Source organism: Micropterus salmoides, unplaced genomic scaffold, assembly GCF_014851395.1.
Source record: "Micropterus salmoides isolate LMB-PRFRI ecotype aquatic unplaced genomic scaffold, ASM1485139v1 Ms_hic_scaffold_13, whole genome shotgun sequence".
Lineage (NCBI taxonomy): Eukaryota > Metazoa > Chordata > Actinopteri > Centrarchiformes > Centrarchidae > Micropterus > Micropterus salmoides.
Window position 1 is genome coordinate 18573356 of NW_024040374.1, and position 25416 is coordinate 18598771.

The 25416-nt window shown below is 41.2% G+C and overlaps 2 protein-coding genes across 3 annotated transcripts in view; both read left to right on the forward strand.

Moving 5' to 3' along the window:
- The window catches only part of agbl4 (ATP/GTP binding protein-like 4), a 303975-nt gene that overhangs the window by 213190 nt on the left and 65369 nt on the right, over window positions 1-25416 (forward strand). The window lies entirely within an intron of this gene.
- Window positions 10692-24467, forward strand: bend5 (BEN domain containing 5). 2 transcript variants are annotated; one of them, XM_038715947.1, is made up of 8 exons: window positions 10699-10816; window positions 10940-10998; window positions 12120-12250; window positions 13127-13607; window positions 15364-15512; window positions 17715-17928; window positions 18134-18322; window positions 19842-24467. In XM_038715947.1, the coding sequence occupies exons 3-8, from the start codon at window positions 12149-12151 to the stop codon at window positions 19850-19852; spliced, it is 1146 nt and encodes a 381-aa protein (XP_038571875.1). In that variant the 5' UTR covers window positions 10699-10816; window positions 10940-10998; window positions 12120-12148; the 3' UTR covers window positions 19853-24467. The 2 variants fall into 2 exon arrangements, with proteins under 2 accessions (XP_038571874.1, XP_038571875.1); XM_038715946.1 differs by having other exon boundaries at window positions 10692-10998.

Consider the following 25416-nt stretch of genomic DNA (forward strand, 5'->3'; position numbering starts at 1 on the left):
GGGACGAGCTTGCATACGAGGGCGACTGTTGCCATAACACTGTGAAGGCTGCTGTCTCAGAAGGGGTGTAGGCCCCTGAAGGCTAGCAAACTGATGCCTAGTTTGGTTAGCCTGGATTCCCCGCTCCAAAGCCTGCTGCACTGCTGGGCCGAACAGCTCCCCTGGTACTACAGGGAGAGTGCGCAGGCCTGCCTGGCTCCAAAAGTGGGGATTGGGCCAGCCAGACCTGGCGACGAGCCAGGGGTAAGTGTTGCCATTAGCCTACCAAGCTCTCTGGTCATAAGGGCAAATGCCTGCAAAGCTGCATCACTGAGGCTCTGGACAGAAGCATCCACGACTCGGACAGAGCTAACATCAGGTGGGAAAAAGATTTCCAATATGGTCCATGTGTGCTGCTGTATCATAACCTCTCACCAGAAAGTCATCCGTAATGCAACACTACACACTACCGGACAGCAAGCATCCGGTCTTAACACTTCAGTGGGTGACACAATGAGGGATGCGATAACATCTGGCCCAACCCGTAACTGCTGGCATTCTGCATGGCAGCCAAGGCCCTGCTGTCAGTGGTGTGGTGAGAAAAAGCTTTGGAGTCTGGCCAGCATTTGTGGAGCTCCTCGATGTATGGCTGGGAAGGTGGCACAGAAAAACCCTCCTCAGGCGGGAGATGCCTAAAGAATGCATACTACCTGCAGTTGGTGCTTCATCCAAGCCCAAGCGCGCCAGTGCCATACTGGCTTAATTGTGGCATGGGCAGCCTCCGAGCCTGCTCTGGACCCGCTCCCCGTCTGCTGAGAAGCACGGGTGGAAGCCTCCACTTCTCCCTGGCCAGGTCTGTCATCGCAGAACTGTCTGCAGAAAGCCCTTGTAGACAGGGCATTGTCATCCCATCCTCGAGGGGTGGGGCTCCCGGCTGGGAAGTCCACACTGGTTGCAGCCCCCCTGCCTGGCTGAAGGTTGAGGAGCAACCCCTTAATCTCAGCGAATTCTGAGGCTAGTGTGTCTACCTTGGCTGCCAAACCATCCACCTTCTTGGCTTTCTTTCTAGGGGGGGCACCTGAAAGTGGGGGACGATGATGTCTACTCCGCACCTGTGAGCCCACACCAGCTGAAGGCAACTGGCCTTCAAGTTGCAGTCCGTCCACTTCCGCTCGCCGAGCTAGCTTCAGTTCCCGTGGCATAAAACTGCAATTCATGCACTGACTGTCAGACCGCCCTTCTCTCAAGTGAGTAATACCGAGGCACGTGGGGCATTCATTATGGCCATCTGCAGCCAGCAGTGGAGCCATGCAGGAGCGACAAACATGTCGTGTCCCTAACATGGTGGGACCCTGCATATTTATGCAGCTTTTATATATATATATATATATTTTCCCACAACAATAACTGTTAACAGATCAAAGCAAGCTCCTTTGTCTTTTCCTTGTTATTAAAGACAAAATGAAAATAACTCCCCCTTTTAACAATAAAAGTCAATTATACCCATAAGCGAAATCACTTAGAGTAACAGATCAGAGAGAGTCTGTCTTTTATTTGAACTCAAATTAAATAACTCTCCTTCACCCAGTAACCAAAAAAATAATAATAAATTCACCCATATATGTAGCTTCTTTTAAGTCTACCGGGGAGCCAACACTCTACCAAAGGATAAATTAAAGTTTACTTGACATGCTTTAACGAGCAAAAACACTCGGCAGAGAGCCTACAATTTCAACTAAGAATTACTGCTAAGCGTGAAACAATCAATAACAAAAGAGTCAAGGAGATCCGAAAACAGGCTCCTCAGTCAGAAAAACAACAATTTATTTTTAAACTAAGGAAAAACTTACCTCGTCGGCCTAACTCCAAAGCTGGAGAGCCACGCACTATCTTGCCCTCAACCCGTGCTGATTTCTGGCGAAAACACCGATCTAACAGCAGGTTTAGGAGTGCAGCCGTACTAATTAACCGCAGCCCTTGGAGGACGAAACCGTAGCTCCAACCACGCGGTTGCAGGGCTTCTTGCGACAATATGACGGCTATTCTCTCTTCCTTCCTTCCTTCCTTCAATTCAACCTGCATTCGCCAATTAACTGCGAGAAGATTATCAAGGGACATTTTTGATGACGTGGGCTTATACAGTATAAGCTACGCCCCACATCATCCCAGGTCACAGGTGACTTTGTTGATATTAAATACTCGACCTGCGCGTGCGCGAGACAGATAACATCCAGTGTTAAGCACTGCCTCTACATTACACCACTGGACTCCAATGAGTCTTGCTTTCTCTCCAAGGAAGCACCAGCATTAACAGTGCCTTTCTGTTTGCATAACACTTGTTAGAAAACAGGGATTACTTTGAACTAAATTGTCTGCAGTGTGAACGTGGGGTCAACAGAGTTCTCTAATTTACACAATACACCAGCCTGGCCTTCTCTCAGTGATTTAATAGCTTCCTTTTGTTCAGATGAAAGTCTGGGCAACCATCCAAACAATACAGTGATATATCATGTATTTATGTCTTTGTTGTGGTGGTGCTATTGTTTTGACTATTATCTACTTTTCTTGGTCTTCTTGCAAACTGCATTCGTGGAGGTCTGTCATATTGGTGTAGAGACTCACCGCTGCCTCTCTAAATCCTCTGAAATGCTTGCTTCATGAAACACAAGGAGATTATTTAAACTCTTTTGTGGTGGTACCAATACTGTTTGACTTTGAAGAAAACGTGTTCATTTCAGAACATTAATATTTCTTTCTTTATTCTTGCAGATAAATGAAAGTGAACCCATCATGTATATCAGTTTCGTTTTTGACTTTCATCAGCCGATTTTTATCTGCCCGACCAACCCCCCTTTAAGTAAAGCTGAAACATAAGAAACCTACATTCATTCATTAAGCACTCTTTTCATCCTCATTTACGCTCATCTTTCTATAACCACATTTTTTTTTTTTTTTAATTAAGCAACAAAGACCTAGCCATCAAAGTAGCAAGTGTGAAGCAATATTGAGCACCTTTTAGCCATGCTCCCTGTATTACTCTGAAATGCTAATTATGACCTTGTCACCCCTTTTAAAATACGGAAAACTTTTTATACTAAATTTTCTTAAACACTGCACCAGGTCTCCTTTAATTGTTGAAAGCAAAACAACCAGTGGCAGCAGTTTATCTATGTACAACAAACGGAAACCTTCAAGTGTTTCTTTTGGGTCTCTTGTCCTGTCCTTTGAGCAAGGGTGAGCTATTCTTGCACATTCATCCAGCCCTATCACTAGTGCTTCAGTGTTTCAATGTTAGCCTGAGTTGACACGGGTATGGTGGAATGACAGGTCTGGATGCAACCTCCTGCTTGCTATCCAGGCCGTTGGTACATACCTGTGCTGATAGAAATCTCTGGGTGGCTCGATCACTGTGTGGTTGACTGGCTTTCAGACTGGAGAGCTGCAGAGATTTGTTTTTTTGTGGAGCACAAGACTTTGCACCTTGAGGGAGGGAGGGAGCGAGGGAGGGAGGGAAAGAGGAAAAAACAGAAGAACATTACTTGTAAAAAAAAAAAAAAATACTATCAGGCTTTTGTGTAAATGAGCAGCTGTGAAAACAACACTTCCTATTATTGCCCTAATTATATCCTTTCCCTGTGAATTTGCATATTTTATCTCCCTCCTCTTCATTATAGGGGACTATGCTTTCATTTTGATGTGGTTAAAAAAAACATAAAACAAACAAAGAAGGAGATGAAGAATGGGAGGGAGGAAAGGAGAGGGACATGCTGGCCGCTTCATATTGAGTATTTTCCAGTTGATTTTGTTGAAGGCTTCTCAGCAGCGTAGCTAAATAAGCAGCAGCATACTAATGAATGGAGAACGAGTGTGATAATTTACCAGACAAAGAATGGAGGACTGTGAGAGATAGGAAGCAGAAAGAAAGGGGAGGGTGAGTGAGTAAGGGGCAGCACAGTATTGAAAATATTTTCAAAATATTTGTCATCAAACAATTATTTAAAACCTGTCTGTAGCATATATGCCTGAAGGTTGTTTTTTGTCAAGCATATATTACTAATGCTTAGAGTAAATATTCCCTGTGTCGCAAATACGGTAATTTCACGCACTGTACACACAGTCAACCATGTGTTTCATGTTTTTGCATGCAGAAAAGGAGAGAGAGAGAGAGATAGAGTGCTAAACTCAGAGGACAGTAAATGACAACAGAAAAGCGTAGACTCTGTCTGTCCGCTTTCTAAAAAGGGCGATGTGACGAGGCAGTAAACAGGCTGTGGGCTCTGAGATTATTTCTTTGTCACCAGCAGAGCCACCAGTGTTGCGGAGCACTGCTGTGGAGCAAATCCTCCTAGAGAGGACTGATTGGATTTTTGTTCCAGGGAGCCTTTTGTGTTAGCAGCATAGGGACTAGATAATAGAGGTTGATGCCACTCTGTCTCTGTGTTATGGCTGGTGGATTGAGTTTTTGGACTGTGTGTGTGTGTGTGTGTGTGTGTGTGTGTGTGTGTGTGTGTGTGTGTGGAGACGATGTGCTGGCTCTACACACTTTATCACTGTTATTCACAACCTATTGCATCCTCTTTGCTTTAGAGCCTATGGAATTCTAAAAATCGGAGCATCTGGGCGATCTGCTAACAATATGGATACCTGTTGCTAATAGTAAGATAAATTGTTAATATGATAACCTGTCGCTCTGCTTAATTGTTCATATGAGAATATTCCGGACAGGAGATACCCGCTGTCACGGTCAAGGTCATTATCAGCCTCTGTCAGATCTGCATGTATGCTCCACACGCAGATCTGCACTCTACATGTATGCTCCACACGCAGAGTAGCACTCACATACTCTTACATGTATGTAGAGTGCTGTATGTATAAATAACATTATAATACATTATTGATTTCCGTAGGGAAATTCTAGTTTTAATTGCCCTGCCTTCACTGGCGGGTCAACTGTCAGGTTCAACTACAGAATGGCAGCCTCAGTCTTTCTTCAGGAATCTTCCACACAGCAGATGCTTAAAAGTCCTTTAAATTCTGGAAATCCTCCTACTCTTTTATGCAACCCTGCTGTCCTCTGTGTTAGTGTGTGACTTTGCACTGACCTCTATTGGAGACCAAGGAATGATACAGATTTTCTCAGGCCAGTCACAGTCGTAAGGCTGGTTAGAGAGGACATTCAGCAACAGAAATGTTGAGTGAAGTGCTAATGTTGATCAGATTTTAAAAGTAATTAAAGTAAAAAACGTAAGCTAGATTTTTAGATTGAGAAATATTTGCCCAAAACAGAGTACGGACAGCAAGTGAGTTTTGGAGAAATGTGAGGATAGTTATAGATTCTTGGTTAATGATCAACAGTATTGTCAAACCTCAGCAGATGTAGTCACTTAATTTATGGGAAAGCAAAAACTGCCTGTATTGCACCTTGAAATTGTCCCTCAGTGGCAGCAGCTCAGAGGGAACAGGGGTGGACGGTTGTCAGCCTGTGTTTCTCAGGCCGTGCAGCTACTGATGGCCAGATTTGTCTTGACTGCTTCCTCCTCCACAAAACTACACGTGTCTCAGCAGTGATAGAAAGACTGTGTTTCCCATTGTCACATCAGCTGGCATCCTGCATCTGCATGGCAGTGGAGATGCATGACATGGGACACACTTTTTCACTGTGGGTCCTGGCTGAAGATGGGTTGTGCGATACTGTGCTTCTGTACTTTTTTAGTTGCAGGTAGATGTGAAACTAGGCCAACATAAGTGGACATGATTGCAAACAAATATTGTATTTTACCACAAATTTAAATATGTTCCGGTCAGCATTCTTTTAGCTTAAACTGATGAAACTGTGTTTGCATTTTGTTCGCTGGAGTTTAGGTTTGCTCGCTAAGATGAAAAGCAGATTTGGATATGAATAAAAACATGAAATAGAACGAGGATACAAAGAAAAACGCTTTTTGGCATAAACAAATTTTATTTTACATTGAGACTCACAGCTCAGAACAGAAATTAAAACCCGTGTAAGTAATGGAAGAAAAAAATAAACTTATAAGGCGACTGCTGGGTTTTGATGTGCTTTTTCAGATGCAGCAGCTGCACAAACACTCTGTATTAAGCTCAGAATCAATCTTAACATCCTCCAAGTGTACAGTAAGCTGCAGAAATGATTCTGGGGAGGGATTTGAGATTTGTGACCTTGCTTGTCCTTGACTAGCACGTCCGTGTGTCTGGCTTGCTGGTGGTAATGGCTGCTAGTTGTCAAAGCACTTTACCCCTCAACATGCCCCTGTCCCCCCATCTGACCCAACACCCCACCACCACGGGTCTCCCAACCCCTAGCGAGAAGCGAGCTGCTGGTTGGCCTGGGTTTTATCTGTTATTATCTGTCAGATGCTGTGCACAAGTGAGCCTGGCTGCCCCTCTGCATGACGTGCGGCTGCAGTCGCTCGTCCAATCCAGCGGCTCCCTGCTGCCCTGCTGTCAGCTACAGCTGCAATGAGAAGTTCTCTGGCTGCCTCCGTCTATGTCTGACAGCCGCCTTGGAGGAAAAGGTACGAGAAGCAAAGGGAAGAGAAGGAAAAGGGGGAGAAATACCATTAAGATGAGCTGTATTCCCACAGACCAAAGCCTGCCCACCAGCCATGTGCTACGGCTCACCTGGCTGCCAGATAAGTGGAGATTAGAGGAGAGGAGACGGTGGAAAAAGTATTAGAGGCATAAGAAAAAATTCTCTCTGAAACCCGTGGACAGCCTTGATACTTTTAGGATTTCTTGTGTCGTGTCTGACATTTGATGCTGACGCAGAAAGGACACAGAGACAGACGCTCCTCGCTGCTCTTACACAGATGGGTCAATCTTCTTTCTTTTTGATATTTTTGCTTGTTTTTTCCCTGTAGCCTATTGTTCGACTTGCTGTTGCCACTGTATAAATTACAGGTTTGTGAGTTCCCTATCTAGTTAGCGGAGAATAACAGTCTGGTTACACTGGCAGGATCAATACAGGGCCGCAGTAGGAGGTAGAGCGGCCCTAATGAACTGTATTGACTGGGGCTGAAATATGATCAGTATTTCTCTGGTGGCCATTATGTTCCTTATGAAGAAGATCAATGTCTCCTGGGTGGATCACTGAGTATTCACAACACGATGGCAGGCCCAGCGCTGATACCATTCTAAATACTTAATGAAGGATTTATTCACAATAAGGTTTGACTCTGTGTGTGTGTGTGTGTGTGTGTGCGCGCGCTCCATGTACGTCTTTCTCTCTTCCAGTCTTCTGTCTCTCTCTTTCAGTCAAAGGTCTGTTTTGAGGCCCTGCGGCATTAGTAACTGATGTGCTTGTATGCGGCTGTGCTGTTCATTTCATGGGCTATCACTTTTTAAATTGGTGAATGCCTTCTTCATGGTTGATTAGTAATTCATGCAGAGCTAATTAAGAGGCATAATAAGAGAAAGACTGGTGAGATGCCTCCAACCCAAATAGGAAAACGGTTTTACCACATAAACAGTTGTGATTGATCGTAGCAACACATTGCCCATAAAAGACGTTTACTCTTCTCTGAATCTGTCACCTTAGAACTAGACACCCATATCTTCATTTCGCACAGTGCTTTCACGATCTTGGAGCATTTTTCTAGAAAGTTGCCTTAATGATCCCTCCATGCCGGCTGTCTAATGCCTGGCTTCGTCATTTTGCTGTCTGTTGTCTGTATACTGCTGCTCAGGCTGGCATTCGACCCTGCCAACCATCATCACGCACACACCTGTACCAGCATCTGTCCATCCTGCAGGTTGGCACAGGCGCTGCCTTTAGATTGACTGTCTACGTGCAGTAACATAAGCAAAGTAGACATATTTCACCTAAATCGCAAGACCTCATCTTGGTCCCCTTTTCTTACCATATTCCTCTATCACACATATTTACACGCATACACTGATAAGAAGCATAATAGGGGTAATTTGTTTTATGTCTGTCTATCTTTCCGTCTGTCTGTCTGTGGGAACTCTTTATGATTCCAGGCGCAACACTGCAACGATGACGTGTGTACCCGCAGTCTAATTCCATCATCAGCATCATTACTGCTATTATCCCGTGTCTCCCTTTAATGCAGGCTAATGGATGACCAATAAAGATAGATGAGCCAGGCAGTGTGGAGCTAATAGGCAGGACATGATGTCTGGCTTCTGTCCTGCCTCGAGTCTTTACCTGATGAACTGCCCTCCGAGATAAAACGTAACGAAAATATTATCTAAAGTTATTCCTTCAGCTTTAATGTATCACCGTAGCTTCAGCTAATTAGCATGTCAATATTTTATGTCAACTCAGTATGGATTTTGTGTGCTTGAGTGACTATTTAAAAAAAAGAGCTGATGAGATTTATTAAATAAATAGCAGCTGTGCTTTTAATGCTCCTAATGGTGATAAGTCAACACACAACAATGAGCACACAGCATTTAACTGATATTTAAAGTGTTATAATTGAATGTTTTGGATATGGAAAGGTCAATTTAGAATTAACTGAAAGTGGGGCCAGTCCCTCTGTAATTACATGTATATAGTCCAATAATATAGTATATACACTCATTGCAACGGTATATAGTACATTAATGATATTATTTTAGATAATCAAGAAAATATATTACTACCATAATATACATAAATACTGGCCTTGATGCTGCAGTGACCAATCAGCCTTAAAGTTCTTATATAAAATTGTACACCTTCTATATATTACACAAAAACAAGTGCAAAAACAGTGTGTTCATTCGAGTGTTGACCTGGTAGTCGCGAACAAGAGAGTTCAGCAGTGGAGCAACATACTATGAAATAATTATAGTGAGGAAAAGGCAGTAGGGGGTGGATAAGTTTAGAGACTTATGGTGCTTGAAAATGGTTCTCACAGAGGCTGACACAATGTTCAGTACCATATAAAAACTAGTTAATATATAAAAGGAATTGTAAGTTAAGCAACTGTGAATGTGTAAGATTACAGTCAGTTCTATGAATTCTGCTATCATGAATAATATGATGACAATACAGGTAATAGTGAAATGGAAATAACAGTTCACAAGAAATGTACCACTTCATTGAGGGTTGTTCTGAAAAAAGCCAGAAGAGTTATAATTTGTTCAGAGGGATTTTCTGGCAAAATATGAACATTTTCACATTTAGAAATGTCAATAAATTTGGGGAGCTCAACTTTTATTGTCTCCCCAGGCAGTCTCCCGTCTTTGATGCATCTCCATTAACTCTAACTTAAGGAGAAAGTTGTTGTAAAGTTTGATTGAACGTCTCCAGGCCGCAGGAATAACATCATGCAAGACTTAAATGGAGTGGCATTCCCCTTTAAACACTGGCCACTTCGAAGATCTCTAGTAGCTCTAGAAACTGAGCTGCCTTATGTTGACAAGCCCAGCCTCGAGGACAGGAGAGCCATTGAACAGAAGCTTAGATTAGCAGTAATCCTCTGTTCGACTTGTTGAGAAGCTGCTAAAATCTCTTGTCTATCACTCTCACTCCTGTTATAGTTTGTGGGACTCTCGCCAAAGTATCAGTATATATATATATATATATATATATATATATATATATATATATATATATATATATAAAGAGAGAGAGAGAGAGAGATGATGGCTCCACCTAGAGAAATCCACTCAACTCAAATGAATCGTTACTTCTATTATACAATTTATTAAAACATTTTTCAAAATCTAACTTTTGTCAATCAAATTTTGACATTTCTACTTATTGCCTCTTCACAGAAGAGTGAATACTGTAGCATACTGTAGTTGGCAGACCAGCTAACCACTCACTTGTTTTAAAAACAGCCCAAAATACTGCTCCAATAACTGGAATAAAATGTTCTGAGAGTTATTGTCATTGCTTTGTTTGTTTGTTTTTTAAATTCTCCTGTATGCATCTAACAGACTCTGGCATTTGAAACAGGGCCAATCATAACTAACTAAATGCCCAAAACTATGAAATGAAAAATCAGAGAAGAAAAAGGGCTCTATATAGTTCTGCATCAGTTACTTTTCAATTACAGCAGCCGAAGCAGAACGAAATTGTTAGTGTCATTTATCGACTGTGGTGCTCTCCATTAGAGTAACAACTGAGAGAAATCCATCCTGTTGTATAACCACCTGGCTGTCTTACAATAACAAAGAGTTCGTTTCTGTCAGCTGGCCTTAAGTCTTTCTGTGATACAAGGAACAGATGAGAAGTGTACACCTGAAAGCACACAGAGACCAATGAAATCTGACCAGGCAGGTAATCATCTCGGTGGCGTTTCTCACTGTAGTTCCTTGAAACAATTCCTTTAGAAGAAAGAATGAGAAGTAATGGGTGTCTAAACTGATAAGGGTAATGACCCAGGACTACTGACAAATCCTGCCTAATCACTTAAAAGAAATGCTTAAAATATAAAAACAAATATTTCCCATATAATTATGTCTTTGTTTTAAAATATGTTTACGTTTAAATCAGTATTTTTGTAAATCTTGTTTTAAAAATGTTTAAAATATGATAGAAATTTAAAAACCTTTGCAATATTATAATTAACTTTACACTACAGGTGCAAGGGGAAATTGAGTTTCATATGTTTCTGACACAAATGAATCGAAACTGTATGTGAATGCTTCTACATCTCATCATCTCTTGACAGCGGAGTTAATGTCATGTCTATTACTTATGCCTTGATGATCTACTCTGGTGATGTGGACCAGGCATGAGTAGCCGAGCGCAGACACCAACCATCCCCAACCCCCTTATGTGTATATATTTTTTTTAATACTTTGTGAGGAAAAACTGTCAACCATATCCAAAGTGCAGGACCAAAGAGAAGTAAATAATGTATGCTTTTGTTAGATTCTTTGAAGACGATATGTGCTACGCGTTACCCGTTTCAAATGTCGAAGATTTCAGACCTCTGCACAAAACAGATTTTGATAATCAGAAGGTGTATCTGGTTCACAGAACTGAAGAGAATGGCAGCGCAGGCCAGCCGTGCGAAGCACAGATCCTTGCCCTTGCAGGTAAGTTGCCCTTTTAACACATCTGCCTTTCTGTTTTTAATGCTGTTTCTGTCTGTCTGACCAAGTATCATTGACGTGCGCGAAACTCCGACATGTGTCAAATCAAGTCCTTTTGTCCGATCTGTCAGGACGTGATCAGCTGGAATCTGACACTGATAGCCACAACAGCGTCCTCGGCTGTGGCTAGCTAGATATGCTAGTTAGATATGCTAAGATAAGTTTGGTAGGTAGTCATACCTTGTCGTCATTTCTTTACAGATTTTTACATCCAGAGTGTCGTGTTCAAAGAGTTAGTTCTCTTGTCTCGATAGAGTAGTGCTGGTTGTTTCGCTAAATACGTGGCATGCAACGTTAGCCAGTCACAACGGTTGTTTACAACACGTAGCTAACGCTTGCTAGCTTGGTTTGTATTCGTTCCGTGTTAGCATGTTAGCGCCGATACGCTAGTTAAATGCGTGCAGACGCCGAGCTGTCACTACATTATAGAGACATGTCACAACCCGTGGTTCACCTATTACCATTTGTAGAGGTTTGCAAAATTTAGTCAGTGCGGTTGCGGTTAGCTTGTTAGCTGAATTATGTGTTGGTTTGTGCCACAGAGAGGATGCGGTGCTGCAGTCATCGCCGTGTCATCACTGCATACACCATATAGCAACCTCTCTGTCAGTAACATGTCAACATCATGGGTGTTTCATAACATCAGCAAGTGTGCAAAAGACATCATTTGCTTAACGTTAGCTACAATTACAGTAATGTCTGCTCACTGAGCTTTGAATGCTCGAGCTTTAACTAGCTAACATCACTAACGTTAATCCCCGAATCTGAGCTGTCTGGGCTGCAAGATCCGTCCGATCTAACTAACACCTTCACAGAGGCAGTAATGTGAAAGCCCTGTATAGCCAGGGCGATTTGTATCGCACTCCTCTGTAAAGCTTACATTTTAGTTCTAGGCTGAAGGCGCTAAAGTTAGTTTGATCTAGCAGAATGGAGAGACAACACGCCCTCGGGCCGAGTTGCACAAATGGATGAAATATGTGGGTACTTTGATGTTTTATGAAAATCCATCTAACTTTTGGGACACTTTATGAATTTCTTCCTGCCTTTGTCTCTGCACTTCACAGATACATTAGAGGAATTTGAAGACAGTATAATGCAAAAGAAGATGAAAATTCCCAAGATGTCTATCAAGAATTCAGGAAACTCTATTGAGAACAATTTTGGAGAGGACAGAATGCCACTCAGGCATAAAAAGGTAGGCTCATCTTAATTTGACTGTAGTTGTGTTACTTTAGAAGAAACTAGTTTATACACTTGAATGTGCAGCACTGTGTAATGGACGCTTCCTCACCAGATTGTGCTTTTATTTACAATGACACCAGAATCATCATATCATGTGTGTGTGTGATCATCACAATCACTCTTCCCCTGGGTGAGTCTTAAATTATGGCATCTGTAGGTAGCACCATATAAATAACACAATTTTATCATGGTATATAATAACACATTAAAATCAGCCATGTTAGTACTGGTGTGTGCAAAGATTACTTTCAATAATTCATCAAAATCAAGTAACAAACTATTCCACTTAAATAACTTATATTGACAATCTTGTCTCATGTCAGTGAGGACCCTAAATACTTTTGCTCCCTTAAAATAGCTTATACAAACACCTTAAGTGTGGGCGCATATGAGACTGCATGTGTCATGTTGATGCATACACAGCAATAGTCTTATATGTTTATATACAGGGTATTGATACAATGTCACATTTCCATAAACTTGGCTGACACTCAAAATCCCCCACGCTATTTTTACCATATGCTGGATTAACACAAATTCAGCACTCTGGACAGCTGCCCTTTCACAGACAAATCCTCTGAGCGGCTCATCATAGAACTCAGTGACTCCTCTCCTCCCAGTTCCTACTGAGATCCACACAGTCACAACAAACCATTTGCAGTGTGTCTGTCTTGTAATTTTTAGATTTATGTGTGTTTTTTATATCTGTTCTGCCCTCTAAGTGTTGATTATGATGATGGTGATGATGACTTATTCTCATCTTTGTAGTTTTTCATTTCATTTCACTGACCTATTTGTCCCCTATATTAACCGTTCTTATTTTCTTCAGGCCCTGTCTCAGGACCATGGACGCCCCCTTTCCAACTCCTCTAAGAGCTTGGCAGCAGTAGTGGCTCGCCTTGAGAGAAATGCAGCCAGTTCCTGTGTGGAGGGCGAAGAGGACCTGGATGAGGACCGGCTGGCTGAGGAGGGAGAGGATGCAGACGACGAAGACGAAGATATGGAGGCAGAGCATCAGCAACATCATCACCAGCAGCAGCAACAACAGCATTTGGAGGTGGACACGGATTGTGTGTCTGGGGTAGCTGCAGCCGTGGTTCCTAGAGTCCTGTATGAGGAGCTGGTTCATAGTTACAGGCAACAGGAGGAGGAGATGAGGAGGCTGCAGCAGGAACTGGAGAGAACCCGTAGGCAGCTGGTGCAACAAGCCAAGAAGCTAAAGGAATATGGCAGCTTGCTGACAGAAGTCAAAGAACTGAGGGACTTCAATAGGAGGCTGCAAGACGTACTTCTCATGAGACTGGGCAGCGGTGAGGGACCAGGAGCATGCATACCAACACTTAAACCACTGCAGCCTATGCCACAAAGTGTATTAGTACCCTTGAACTAACAGACATTTAAAGAAAATGTATATGAAACTCACAGCATTTGGTATTGAGAATGAAAATGAAAAAAAAAAAATATATATATATATATATATATATATATATATATATATATATATATATATATATATATATATATATATATATATATATATATATATCTTAGAAAGTCAGTCTTGGACAGTAACGTCTGTGGGAGGCTAGTGTGTGGACGCATTATAATCACATGTCGACACAATGCGCAAATTGCACCCCCTCTGAATTGATAGGATCTTTTTTAAGAAAAGTGACAAATGCCAAACATAATGGTTTATTGCAGTTAAGTTTAAAAAAAAAACTGCAACTGCAATATTGCTACGCTGTGAAAAATGTTTTCAGATACAGGCCCTTGAGTAGTTTTGCGATACTTTTCAGACTTTGTCTTTTTAATGTAGATGAACATGTGCGTTGTGGAGTGCTGTTTCAAATTAATGTCTTTCTTCTAAAATTAACAGCTAAACTGGATCAACTTTGAGTTTAGTTGCTTTAGTTTGGTTTGCATCTTTGGTTGGTAGTGGCGATGAGAGTGACTATCCTTAAACAGAATAAGGTTGTGGGTTCAGTCCTCTCATATGTTCTGTCAAAGAACTGAATTATACAGAAACCCACCTGCTTACTCATTGCAAGTTGCTCTGAGCAGAGTAAAAGATGTTTACTAAGATGTTTAAGAAGTTAACTGGTCTGAAGTTTTATTACGATATACTTTATGGATTTCTAATACTCCATGTAGCAGTTTAAAGTCGATCAGTTTTGCTAATACAGTGCAATAAGTCTGAAGTTATTTCAGATTTATATTGGATAGCCCAGTTTCAATACATTAATATTCATACAACAATAATGGTTCGTGTGTAGCCCAAGTTTGCTAAGAAGAATTTGGATAAAAAGAAAATTTAAAGATAGATCTGGGTGTAGTACAAGCAGGAAGTTGGGAAAGTGGCAGTTAAAGAAAAACTTTAACAGATAGGCGTAATAGTTAATAGACAGACATACATAATACAACAATAAGATTATAATCCAGCAATAGGATTTTAATAAATCCGGTACTAAAGTAGTAACTACAATACAAGAAGTTAAAAGGCACTGTAGTTGTAAGTGTGATTAAAAGTGGTGTCATTGCAGTGCACAGCAGTGTACAAACTCAAGCTTTGCCAGATGCTGGTGTTAACCTCAGTCCCCGTGTAGATTGGGACAGAGGCGCCTGGCTACTGGCGAGACCATCTAATGGACAGGCTAAAGATTAGAGCACCCTGGGGTGCTGTGAGGCAGGGGATGGAGTGCACTGACTGATATTAAAACTCATCAGCCACATTGGAGCTTAGCGTGGCCAGCCACCAAGCCAGCTTAGTTACTGGGCTAAAATAACCACCTGTCTCGAGGCAAGCCTAGGCCCAAGGCGGGAAGCAGGCGGGCACTGTTCCACTGGTACAGACCAGAAAACTTGTGGCCACATGTTACTAGATACTGTAGGGAATGAGTGCAACATTTACAACTAGCTGCTCTGTTTTAGTTTCATCATATGTGCTTCTGTAAAATTGACTGGCAGTTGATAAATGGCCTTTCACCTCACATCACCTTGAAGTGCTGACAAACAGATTTGTTGCTTGTATCTCCGTGATGTTAAATGTCTCCTTTTTATCTTCAGAGCCTATGCATGACAATGGCACTCAGACAATCAAGGCTGAAGTGGTCGAACCCATTGTTGAGGTGCAGGAGACATGCAGAGAAGAAGCCAACACCAGTTCCAGCTACTCACCCTCACCCAGAACAGTATACACCTGCAACGATGGGAAGGTAAGTCTCACTGAACTAAGGGACACTCTTAGTTAGCTTTTCCTGTTTTTTCCCACCTTTTCAACTCTTATTTTGTCTGATCTGGTCTTACCTGAAGCCTGTTCATCTGCTACCAACCTTCCACGTGGTCTATGTGGTGTTTATTTCCTGTCTGTTTTCATCTCCTTCATTTTTTATTTATTTTGACATTGATTCTTAAAGGCAAAATCATTCATCCAAATGTAAACAAAGGGTACCCCCAGCACTTACTCATAGCTTCAACATCTGATTGACAGGCCTGTAACATAGTCTAACAGAAAACAAAGCTTGTCAGTGATGTTTCATTAGTCATCAGTCTGCAGTAAAACTGGCCTGTGTTTTCAATAATGATCAAATAATTAAGACATATAAAAAAATAAAAATATGCGATTCTTATCCTCCTCTTCAGTTATATATTTGAATATACTTGTAATTTATGTGGTCGGTTGTGGCATTACAGATAGGGACTTTCAACTTTCACTTAAAGATTATCCCAGTAACCCCTCTCACCCTGTCCTGAATCCTTCACTTCCGTCTTATGTATCCCTGGCTCTCTGCCTGGGGGTGACCGTGGGAAGTAACCTGATTTTGTAGGAAATGCAGTATTTCCTCTTAACACCCATGAACCCGGGAACACGCCGTCATAGTTGATCAGTCCTTTCCCCCTGGCTGCCCTACCCTAGCAGGTAAACAAGGTTGAGGAGATTATTATTGTTCCTGCAAGCCCAGCCAGCATCATCAATGTTTATCGGCCTGTTAGGGTTCTTTACCCCCCACCCCCACCACCACCACCGCTGTAACTCAACCAGCGTCCTGTCTCCGATGACAGGGGGGAATTGGTACTACAAGCTCTGGGGCCTGCAGACACTTCAAGCGTGAAGAACACTTGCAAATTAGAACTCTCCTACATCAGGGACCCCATATTAATTATTTGCACGAGAGGAATTTAAAGTGACTGACAGGTTAGCCCCAGTGAGAGGGGGAAAAGGGTAGAAAAGAGGGAGGAGAGATGAAGAGAGAGATAAATGAGAGCAATGGGGGGGGGATGTGTGAAAACAATCTTGTCTAACTTGAGGGCAGTAAAAAGCTTGTCTGCTGGCCGGGGGCCTAAAGCACATTAGCTGCACAGGGAAAAGCCTTTTGGATGCTAGCCTAAAGACTTTACAGTGATAAGAGTGTAGAGAAGGGAAAGAGAGTCACATATGCCCCCCTGCTGCATTAGCTCACCTAGAAGACCAGGGCAGTCTGCCTAGGCTGGCAATCGACTTGGAGTGTTTGGTGCGGGCTTATGCAACGTGCAGTGGCAGTTCATAGTGGAGGTAATCCAGGGTACAAGCAGCCAGTGGCCTGAGCTTATTTATGTATCCTTGTTGGTGAAAGTGGTGCTTCTTGGGATTTGTAATTTGGTCTAAGCCATGACAAGCTATGACCTGCCTTGTCTATTTAGATTTAGAGGGTTTTACACCCACATGGTGCATTGTAGATTGGTGAAACTGGATTGGGATCCCACAGCATGTAACACAAATGTCCCAGGCAAGTGGGTGGTCAGCATAACCATCACGGGATAGAATGTGTTATTCAATTTAACTATGCATGTGAATGCATTGTTTTCCTGTAGAATCCTGTGCTTCCAAGTATGCTACCAAATAAAGTTAAACCTCAGTTAAGTTTGTTTGTCTCACTCAGCTACTTGCTTCTCACTTGTGCTCTCTTTTTAGATTATTCTTGTTGAAGTTTGCATAAATGATGTTTAATCATCAATAAGATTTAATGAAATTGCTACATCACTACACCAAATCCAATCTGTAAACATTAACACTGTACCCACTGCTCTGAAGTCTGATGACCCAGCAGGCTGTAGCATAAAGTTGGCAAATGAAACAGTTGGGTAACTGTAATAGCATTTGTGTATTTAAAAGAAAAGTATTTTCCCTGTGAATGTGGCAGACAGATATTCAATAGGTTACACTGTGTGGTCCTGCAGGAGCGAGCAAGTGTGGAGTAGACGAGACTTCCCCATGTAGAGTAGCAAAGTGAAGTGTGAACTTGTTTCTTCTGTGGTTCTTAAACCAAAGTGCATTAGACTTTTTTGTCTTGCTCTCTGCAGATGACAACAAATACAAAATATTTTTATCTACAGCCAACCACAGATACACATTTTAACACATCTTGTCCTCTCTGCAGGTACACCTGGGTGGAGGGATCTGGGTGGAGGAGGAGAAGTGGCACCAGCTGCAGCGGACCCAGGGAGACTCCAAGTTCACAAAGAACCTGGCTGTAATGATCTGGGGCACAGAAACCCTCAAGAACCGTAGTGTCACCGGAGTGGCCACCAAAAAGAAGAAAGATGCCCTGCCCAAACCCCCACTGTCGCCCAGCAAACTGAAAATTGTCAGAGGTAAGGTGCACTCTAGGTTTAAAGCTATAAAATCAAGATTGTGAAAGAGATGAGTCCTTGTTCTGATGGGTCTTTCGTAAGCGGAGACAAGTTGGAAAACATCAGGTACAGAAAAATATTTCACTCATTGAATTATATTCGCTAGACACCAAAGATGAGTTGTAATTTGATGTAGTCTGACTGCTCACACTCGCTCCTTCCCCAGAGTGTCTCTACGACAGAGTGTCTCAAGAGACAGCCGACAGTGCAGAGATTACACAAAGACTGTCCAAAGTGAACAAGTACATTTGTGAAAAGATAATGGACATCAACAAGTCCATCAAGAACGAGGAGCGGCGGGAGTCCAAGCTGCTCATCAGACAGACAGTCAAGATGGAGAACTTCACCTACGATGGCATGTAGTGATTAACTATTGTCACGCCAGCGCCTTCTGCCCCCCCCCCCCTCCCCCCTCGTGGTCTGCAGGATATTGAGGGCACTTGCTATTGGGTGGTTGGGGGATGTTTGTCACAGTTTCAAGAGCAGTTGCTTTCCTCTGACACATTGGATCGGTTATTATGTGAAACGTTAAAACAAATATGCCCCTTCCCAGCTCCCTGTAGAGCATACATCACCTTCCTCAGTGTCCAGTATCGTCATTGGCTGACAGACAGCTTTACCCACCAGTGAGAAGTTAAACACATGCAAACTAGTGTGATATGAGCTGGTATGAGTGTTTTTATAAGCTTTACAGTGGGATTGGCACAGAGACATGGTTTATTGACATGTGTGCATATGTGTCAAAGAAGAGATTAGATGTGATTGTTGAAATGATTTGTTGTTCTGTGTCAGAACATAATTTCCTTCAACTTTTAAAAAGTGAGAGGTTATTTCCCTAGATAGTCTTTTGATGCTATAAGGATGATGATGCTAGCCTGCATTAGATCTTAAGACGTGTGAACGGTTGGATATTTTGGTGACTACCCAAAAACTGCTGAGTGTTTGCTGTTGGTACTTACTGCGTAGAATGGGAACAGCAGGGTCTCATATGCACAAGACTTAATTGGTTACAGTCATATTGCTTTTTGCAACACAGATTCTGTTGCTCCAGATAATTAGTGTGTTCTCCCCCTTAACTGTAGGTCAATCACAACACATCACTTTATTAAAAAGTGTACTTACAGAGGTTAAATGTGAAGTATGACTCTGTTGAAGAGTCTAAAGAGTGCTATATTTGTTTTGTCTTTTATGTTGAAATTTTAGTTATGAGCATCAATGAGAGAGCACAAGGAAAGGTTCTGTGTTGCTCTCAATCAAACATAGACAATTTTGACTGTTTAATTGGATCTAGTGGTACAGGGATGTTGATGCCTAGAAAGGCCTTAAATGGATTTGGCAATCACCAGGGGCCAGTAAGCCCTTTAGTTTTCTAGTAGGCTGATTGTACATGTATAGTAAGCTGAAGTGACGAAGCTTCACCTGCACTTTGCTGTGAGAATGTAAGAGATGGTTAGGTACGATTTTCTGTGCGAATCACAACATTAAGTTGAGCTGATCCGGGCTACTTTTGAACCCCCACCCCACACTTGTATTTAAAAGATGCTGCGCTGCACAGGAAAATGTGGGAGAGTAAATCAGGGCACAGCTCTGCACGGTTCAGTTCATCTTCTTGTGGACGCAGTTGTTTGCTGTGGGTAAAGCTGTCTGAAACACTATTGTACTGTGGAAGTTGTCCGGGCCTGCGGAGCCTCATAATAACCCCCTCTTTTTTTAAGCCACGCCACTGGGGAACAAAGTAAGGTTGCTCCAGTGACAATTTCCTCTGAGCTATGCCATCAGAACTTTAAAAATGTCCTCTTTGTTTTGTATGGGTTTTTTTTCTCCCCAGTTGTTTTATTGTTTTGATCCAAAATGGTTTGTGTGGTTGTCTGCAGGCTGGAACTAAATGCTGCAGATTGAAATCTCAACTGTGACCCAGCTGTGGCTAACTGTGAATCTGCTGCAGAGCTGCCCATCAAGCCTCTCTCCTCTTCACACTCTAGATTCTTGTTTGTTGGTTGGTTGGTTTATTTCTCTTTATCATTTTGTCTGTCTTGGGTTTTTTTGTTATTTCAAAAGTTCAGATCAGCCTTTTGTTAAGCTACCTTATGTTTTGCAGATATTTTAGTGTACATAAAACATTTTATTTTTTCCATCAAACATGAATATTTCAGTTTTCTAGTCATGTTACTGTTACATGATGTTGTAATTCCATGTTACCTGACAATTTCTTGTGTTTCTTTTTACATTTATATTTTTATTTCATATGAATTGTTGGCTTTAAGCTTGATGTTGTATCCAGATGTAGATCAGTGGAATCTACAAACAAATGAAAAAATAGCTCCCCTTTCTTAGCCAAAGTGATCTCAAGAAAGACAAGGCTTCCCTTAACATCAAATTTTGACTGAGCCCATACGTTAAGCTACATTCACAACATGTGATATTTAAAAAACCTCACTTAGAAGCTAGCTTCTAATGATCTGTCACAGTAAGATGAGAATCTGTATCGTTAAACCGTTTGAGATGCAGTAGTTAGATCACCACAAATCATTTACATTGAATGCACTTTAAACTTCTGGGCAATTTCTTCAATCTTAAAGAAATGTATTTGTGGTATTCGTCCTTTTTTAAACTGTCTATATAGATTAAAGCCTAACAATCATTGTATTATCATGAAGCACCTTAGAACATTTTGGTTTATTATTTTTTATGGCAAGAATGAGTTATGAGATGTTATTATGGGATGTCAAACAACTGATTCTCCAAAACAAGCTTGATAGACTTAATACTTCCAACTACTACTTGGAGGTAGTACAACTATTACTACTTCCAAATATTTAAATCTTTGAAGATTTTTTGGGGGTGTTTAGAAAACCATATTTCCACAAGTCAGACTATGTTGGAACTCCGTCATGGCCTCCTGAACAATAAATGGCTTACTTGACAAATTGACAAGCAGAAGTCAACAACTGCTTTCAAGCCCAAAATATGAATCACCAATCTAAAGATATGTACCTATGAAATGTGCAAGCTGACTGGAATATGTGCTTTAACTTAACACGTGAATATGCTGGTTATGTATAGATATGACTTATATAAAGATAATTGTGTATTTTTTACAAATGAGTGGTACTTGTAAGCCAAAGTATTGAAGGCTGATATCAAGCTAAAGAAAGGGGATGCTGACAGCAGCAGGGTTTGCACAAAAAAATACCCCATGCCAAGGTAATAGAGCTTAGTGAATCTAAAGCCACCAAAAGGGTGACATATTACTTATATATTTTTAAGGGGTTCCTAAAAATAGCCCTTTATCAGTATCCTTTAGATTTTTGTTTTCCCTGTACAAAGCAACATGTGAGGTTTATGTGTGCTGGTATGTATTTAAAATACATGCAATTTAAAAGAAAGAAAAGATTTCTGCTGTGCTAAGCAACCTCGCTGAAATTCTGACACATTGTTGTGTATTGTGTTTGTATTTGTTTCTTTGTTGTTTGATGCCAAAAAGGGGTGTGGTTAAAATAATGCTGTAACATGGAGCATTAATGGAGCTATTGCATCATCTGAAAATGTTAACTCATTTTCAAAGGCTGGTTTCCTGGAGCGCGATTAAGCGTAATCCTTTAACTAAAACCATCTTTAGTGGATGAAAGTTGTATGGAAGTACTGTATGTTTTTTTAACCTAGATTTGGCTTAATCTGTGATGGCAAGGCCAATCTCTATGAAAAGTCACTTGCAGAGGAGCGTTTGGGTTTGAGCTGCATACTAGTAACACATACAAATACATAACCTGGCAGAGCCATTGATGGATGATACAATACAACACCAGACCTCCCTGTACTCTCACTGTCACGCCCAAGTAGCGACAGGGAGGAACTGTAACCTCACTGGCTCTATGATCCTCTTCCTGTGCCACCTCTAGTTCCTTACTCTCCTGACATTTATATGGACTGGTTTTAAAAATGCAAATGTATCAAGATAATAGCAAATCCTGTCCTCCCCCGCTTGGTGTTTTGGCTTATGTTGTGAACGCCTGCCAAGGCTTCAGAAGTGAGGGAGCTCAGTGTTGCTTTTTTGGCAGTTTCGATTGAGAAAATGAGATCAGTTTTCTCAGTAGCTTCACTGAGTGGAACAAGATAAATGGCTCCATCTAGCAGTTTTCAAAACTTCAGTGTCCACAAAACACATTACTGTTTGAGCCTCAGATACAACGTCAAACTTACTTCAAATGAGAGAAAAAAAGCGGGAGGCACACATTGTTAGGCCTATATTTTTCTTAAGGTATCAGTAACTTTGTATACAATCCACAAACCGGTTCTACTTCATCTAACTTCACCGTCCTACCTCATTGTTACTCTGGTGTTTGTTTGTCAGTGACTGTAAACTATGTGTGTATATTAAAAAAAAATCTATAGGAAAGGTATACCTGGTTACTCTCAACATGTACAGCATATAAAACTTGTAAAACACCTCAGTACACAATATCATTCTTAGGAGAAATCAGTTTTATTACCTGCTTAAAGATGCTGCTGTAAAGGGGTCTCTGCGTGAGGGGTCGTCTCTGAATATATATCTTCGCTCTTTGCTATGTCGTGCAGTTGGTCAGTGGTTGTGTTCTGTCTCTGTATTGCATTCTGAGATTTTTACTGGTTGACGGTGCTACCAGCAAACAGTTCAAAAACTGATCTGTCTATCTGACCTCAAATGGTGCTGTTTTTCTATGTTTTTATCCTCATACAGCTATGTTTTATTCAGGTGTGTCAACCGCCACTATCCCCTCAGCTAATCAAATTTTAAGCCAAAATACTTCGCAAAATGATAACCCTGCTATTACTGTATCAACTATATGCTATCCATCCAAATATTGTAGATAGTGATTATATCCTCAGCTGTGAGTTTCAGAAGTACCTCAGAACTTGCTGATTTTCAATGGATGCATCTGCTTCTAGCACCTGTTATCTACCAATATTACTACATTGTTGCAGTGTATTTTCAATAATATGCATTTTTACTGGTTCGATCAGGTTTCACTATATATATAGTACATGATTATTAGATCACAGTCAGATGGCTGATAAATTTAAAGGATACCACTGTTCACTGGTTGCATGCCAGATTGTCATAAAGGAAATCTCAGTTGGACCGGGCAGTGTATGTTACAGTGGAAGAGGTCCTCAGCAAAACCATGTTCAGTTTGTGTCAAAGTTAAAGTCCAGTTTGTTTTACAGAAGCGGGATTCCATTGGTAGTTGTAATTATGGTGGGAAAATGATATCCATTAGAAGTGATTTGGGAAATTTAAAAACCAGAGCCCCGTCTTTAATATCATGGAGATCATTCTTCATTATACATTCACAAAGACTGTTTTGGGGAGTTCCAGCTTGTCAGATTTGGATTTCTATGTAGTTACCACTTTAATCTCTGATTTCTCCCGTTGTATCTCTTTGTCCCTTACTGTTGTTTAAACAATTCAAATGTAATTTTCAGTGTTAAAATATGAATTTAGTGTAGCAATTTGTTCATGATTGACTTACTGTGAGCTAAGGTCCTGTGTACAGCAGCATACAGTGTCTGGATTTGGGCTTAATTATACAAAAAGTGCATTACTTTTTCTTTTACCCTGTGCTGTGACACCAATGGAATCTTTTCTGCGCCAAAGTCTTTGAACTATATTGAGATTTTTTTTAGGTGGCGTGCTCTACCTATGAGTGTGTATATATTTGTTTTGTTTTGTTTGTTTTTTACTCTGACCATGTCTGTGAACAGGAACTGTGCTGGGGAACCCCTCTCTACTGTGAGCAGTTTGTGTTCAAATACACGGCAGTTGGCTTCATGGAAGCACTTAAGCCATTCGTTGGACTGTTTCATAATGGTTCAATTTTAAGCTTTGCTCTGGTCCAGGGAATTGACCCAGAGAGTTTTGTTTGTAATTGAATTCCTATGCAGGTGTTGGGTTGTAATCACCTGGTACCACATCACTGTTGGGTGGAGGGCCAACCAGGGAGAGATAACTGGAGAGCGTTCAAACCTTTGAATGTGTCTGCGCAGCCTTGAGATTGAGTCAAAGGGGACAATGGCGACATGACAAATCCGTGTAGAACTATTACTACAGTTTCCTGGAGTTGGAATTAAACTGAGCTATATTGTACAGGGCTGCTTGGGTATATACCTGTCTGTAATAGTTGTAACTGCATTGCAATGACCATTAGGGGAAGACAGGGTTATTACTGTATGGAGTATTTCCAGTTGGTATGATAATGTGAAAATAATTTCAAGACTATTGCAGTAAACACTCCCTCACCATACTTTAGCCTCCCAGAGGCAACCCTACATTTACCGAAGATGTTATAAGTATATGCGATAGGGACTGTACATGTCTTTGCTAAACCGGCCACACCTCTGCTATGCGAGCAACTCTTTGACGCTTAGCATCCTGTTCTGTGTTTTCTCTTGCTGCATTCAGGAACACCTGTTTAATGTATAGACAAACAGAAATAAATCCAGACTTTTATTCTATCAGCACAAACCTCTTGTTGTCCTTATTTTTTTGTCTTCCCTGCCTGGTGTTCTTTTGTCAAAGAAACAAAGTAGTGGACTGGTGTTGGAAACTGAACCTGTCTTTATTTTAAATCACTTTTTTTTCCAATGTAGAAAATTCAGTGTTTTTAGTGCAGTGCTGATGATGCCTCTGCCTCCACTATACAATATTTGTGTTAATAAGGGAGGCTTTTATTTCATCTATTTTGCTACTGTCTTAAAGGAACAGTTGGCCATTTGGCAAATATGCTTATTTTAGCTAGATGGGAAGATAAGTCAATGCCACTCTCACGTCGTTAGCCTAGCTTAACATAAAGAAACGTAGGGGGTGGAGTCTGGCTGTTTTCCACTGTTTCCAGTCTTTGGCTAATCTAACTTATTGGATATTGGCTGTAGCTCCCTATCTAACAGACAGATTTGAGAGAGGTATCAATCTTCTCATCTAACTCTCCGCAAGAAAGCAAACAAGGGTATGTGCCAAAATGTCAAACTTTTCCCCTAATTGCACCGCCATCAAATGAAATCCAGAACAAACTGAAACAGACGGCAACACTTTAAATCTAATTTTCTGCAGCATCGTTGACAAATTGGTGTGAATGTGCCCTATTGTTCGCTGTTAAGACACATTTTCCAAAGTTACAGAGGGCTCTGAGTGTGTAGTAACTTCTTTTCCACAGATAATATGTTCACCTCAATCTGTATATTTTAAAACCACCAAATCAGGGTTAAATCTGGTCAATAGCTTGGAGCGCAAACCTACCTCACGCCTTTAAAGTGTTAGTTTTTTACACGGGAATACCACTTAACTAATGTCAAAAGAGTTTTTATTTTCAAATTGATGGCCATGTGTGCTGAATGGGTTTCAAGAGGCCTTAATGACCCCTAGGCTAATGCAGATTTCTCAGCACACAGTGACTCTGTAAACCTTTAATTTAA

Coding starts and splice junctions, on each gene's coding strand:
- bend5 (XM_038715946.1), top strand. CDS start 10,815: ATGTATGCTTTTGTTAGATTCTTTGAAGACGATATGTGCTACGCGTTA. Junction 12,251..13,126: donor TGCCACTCAGGCATAAAAAG/GTAGGCTCATCT, acceptor TATTTTCTTCAG/GCCCTGTCTCAGGACCATGG. Junction 15,513..17,714: donor ACACCTGCAACGATGGGAAG/GTAAGTCTCACT, acceptor TCCTCTCTGCAG/GTACACCTGGGTGGAGGGAT.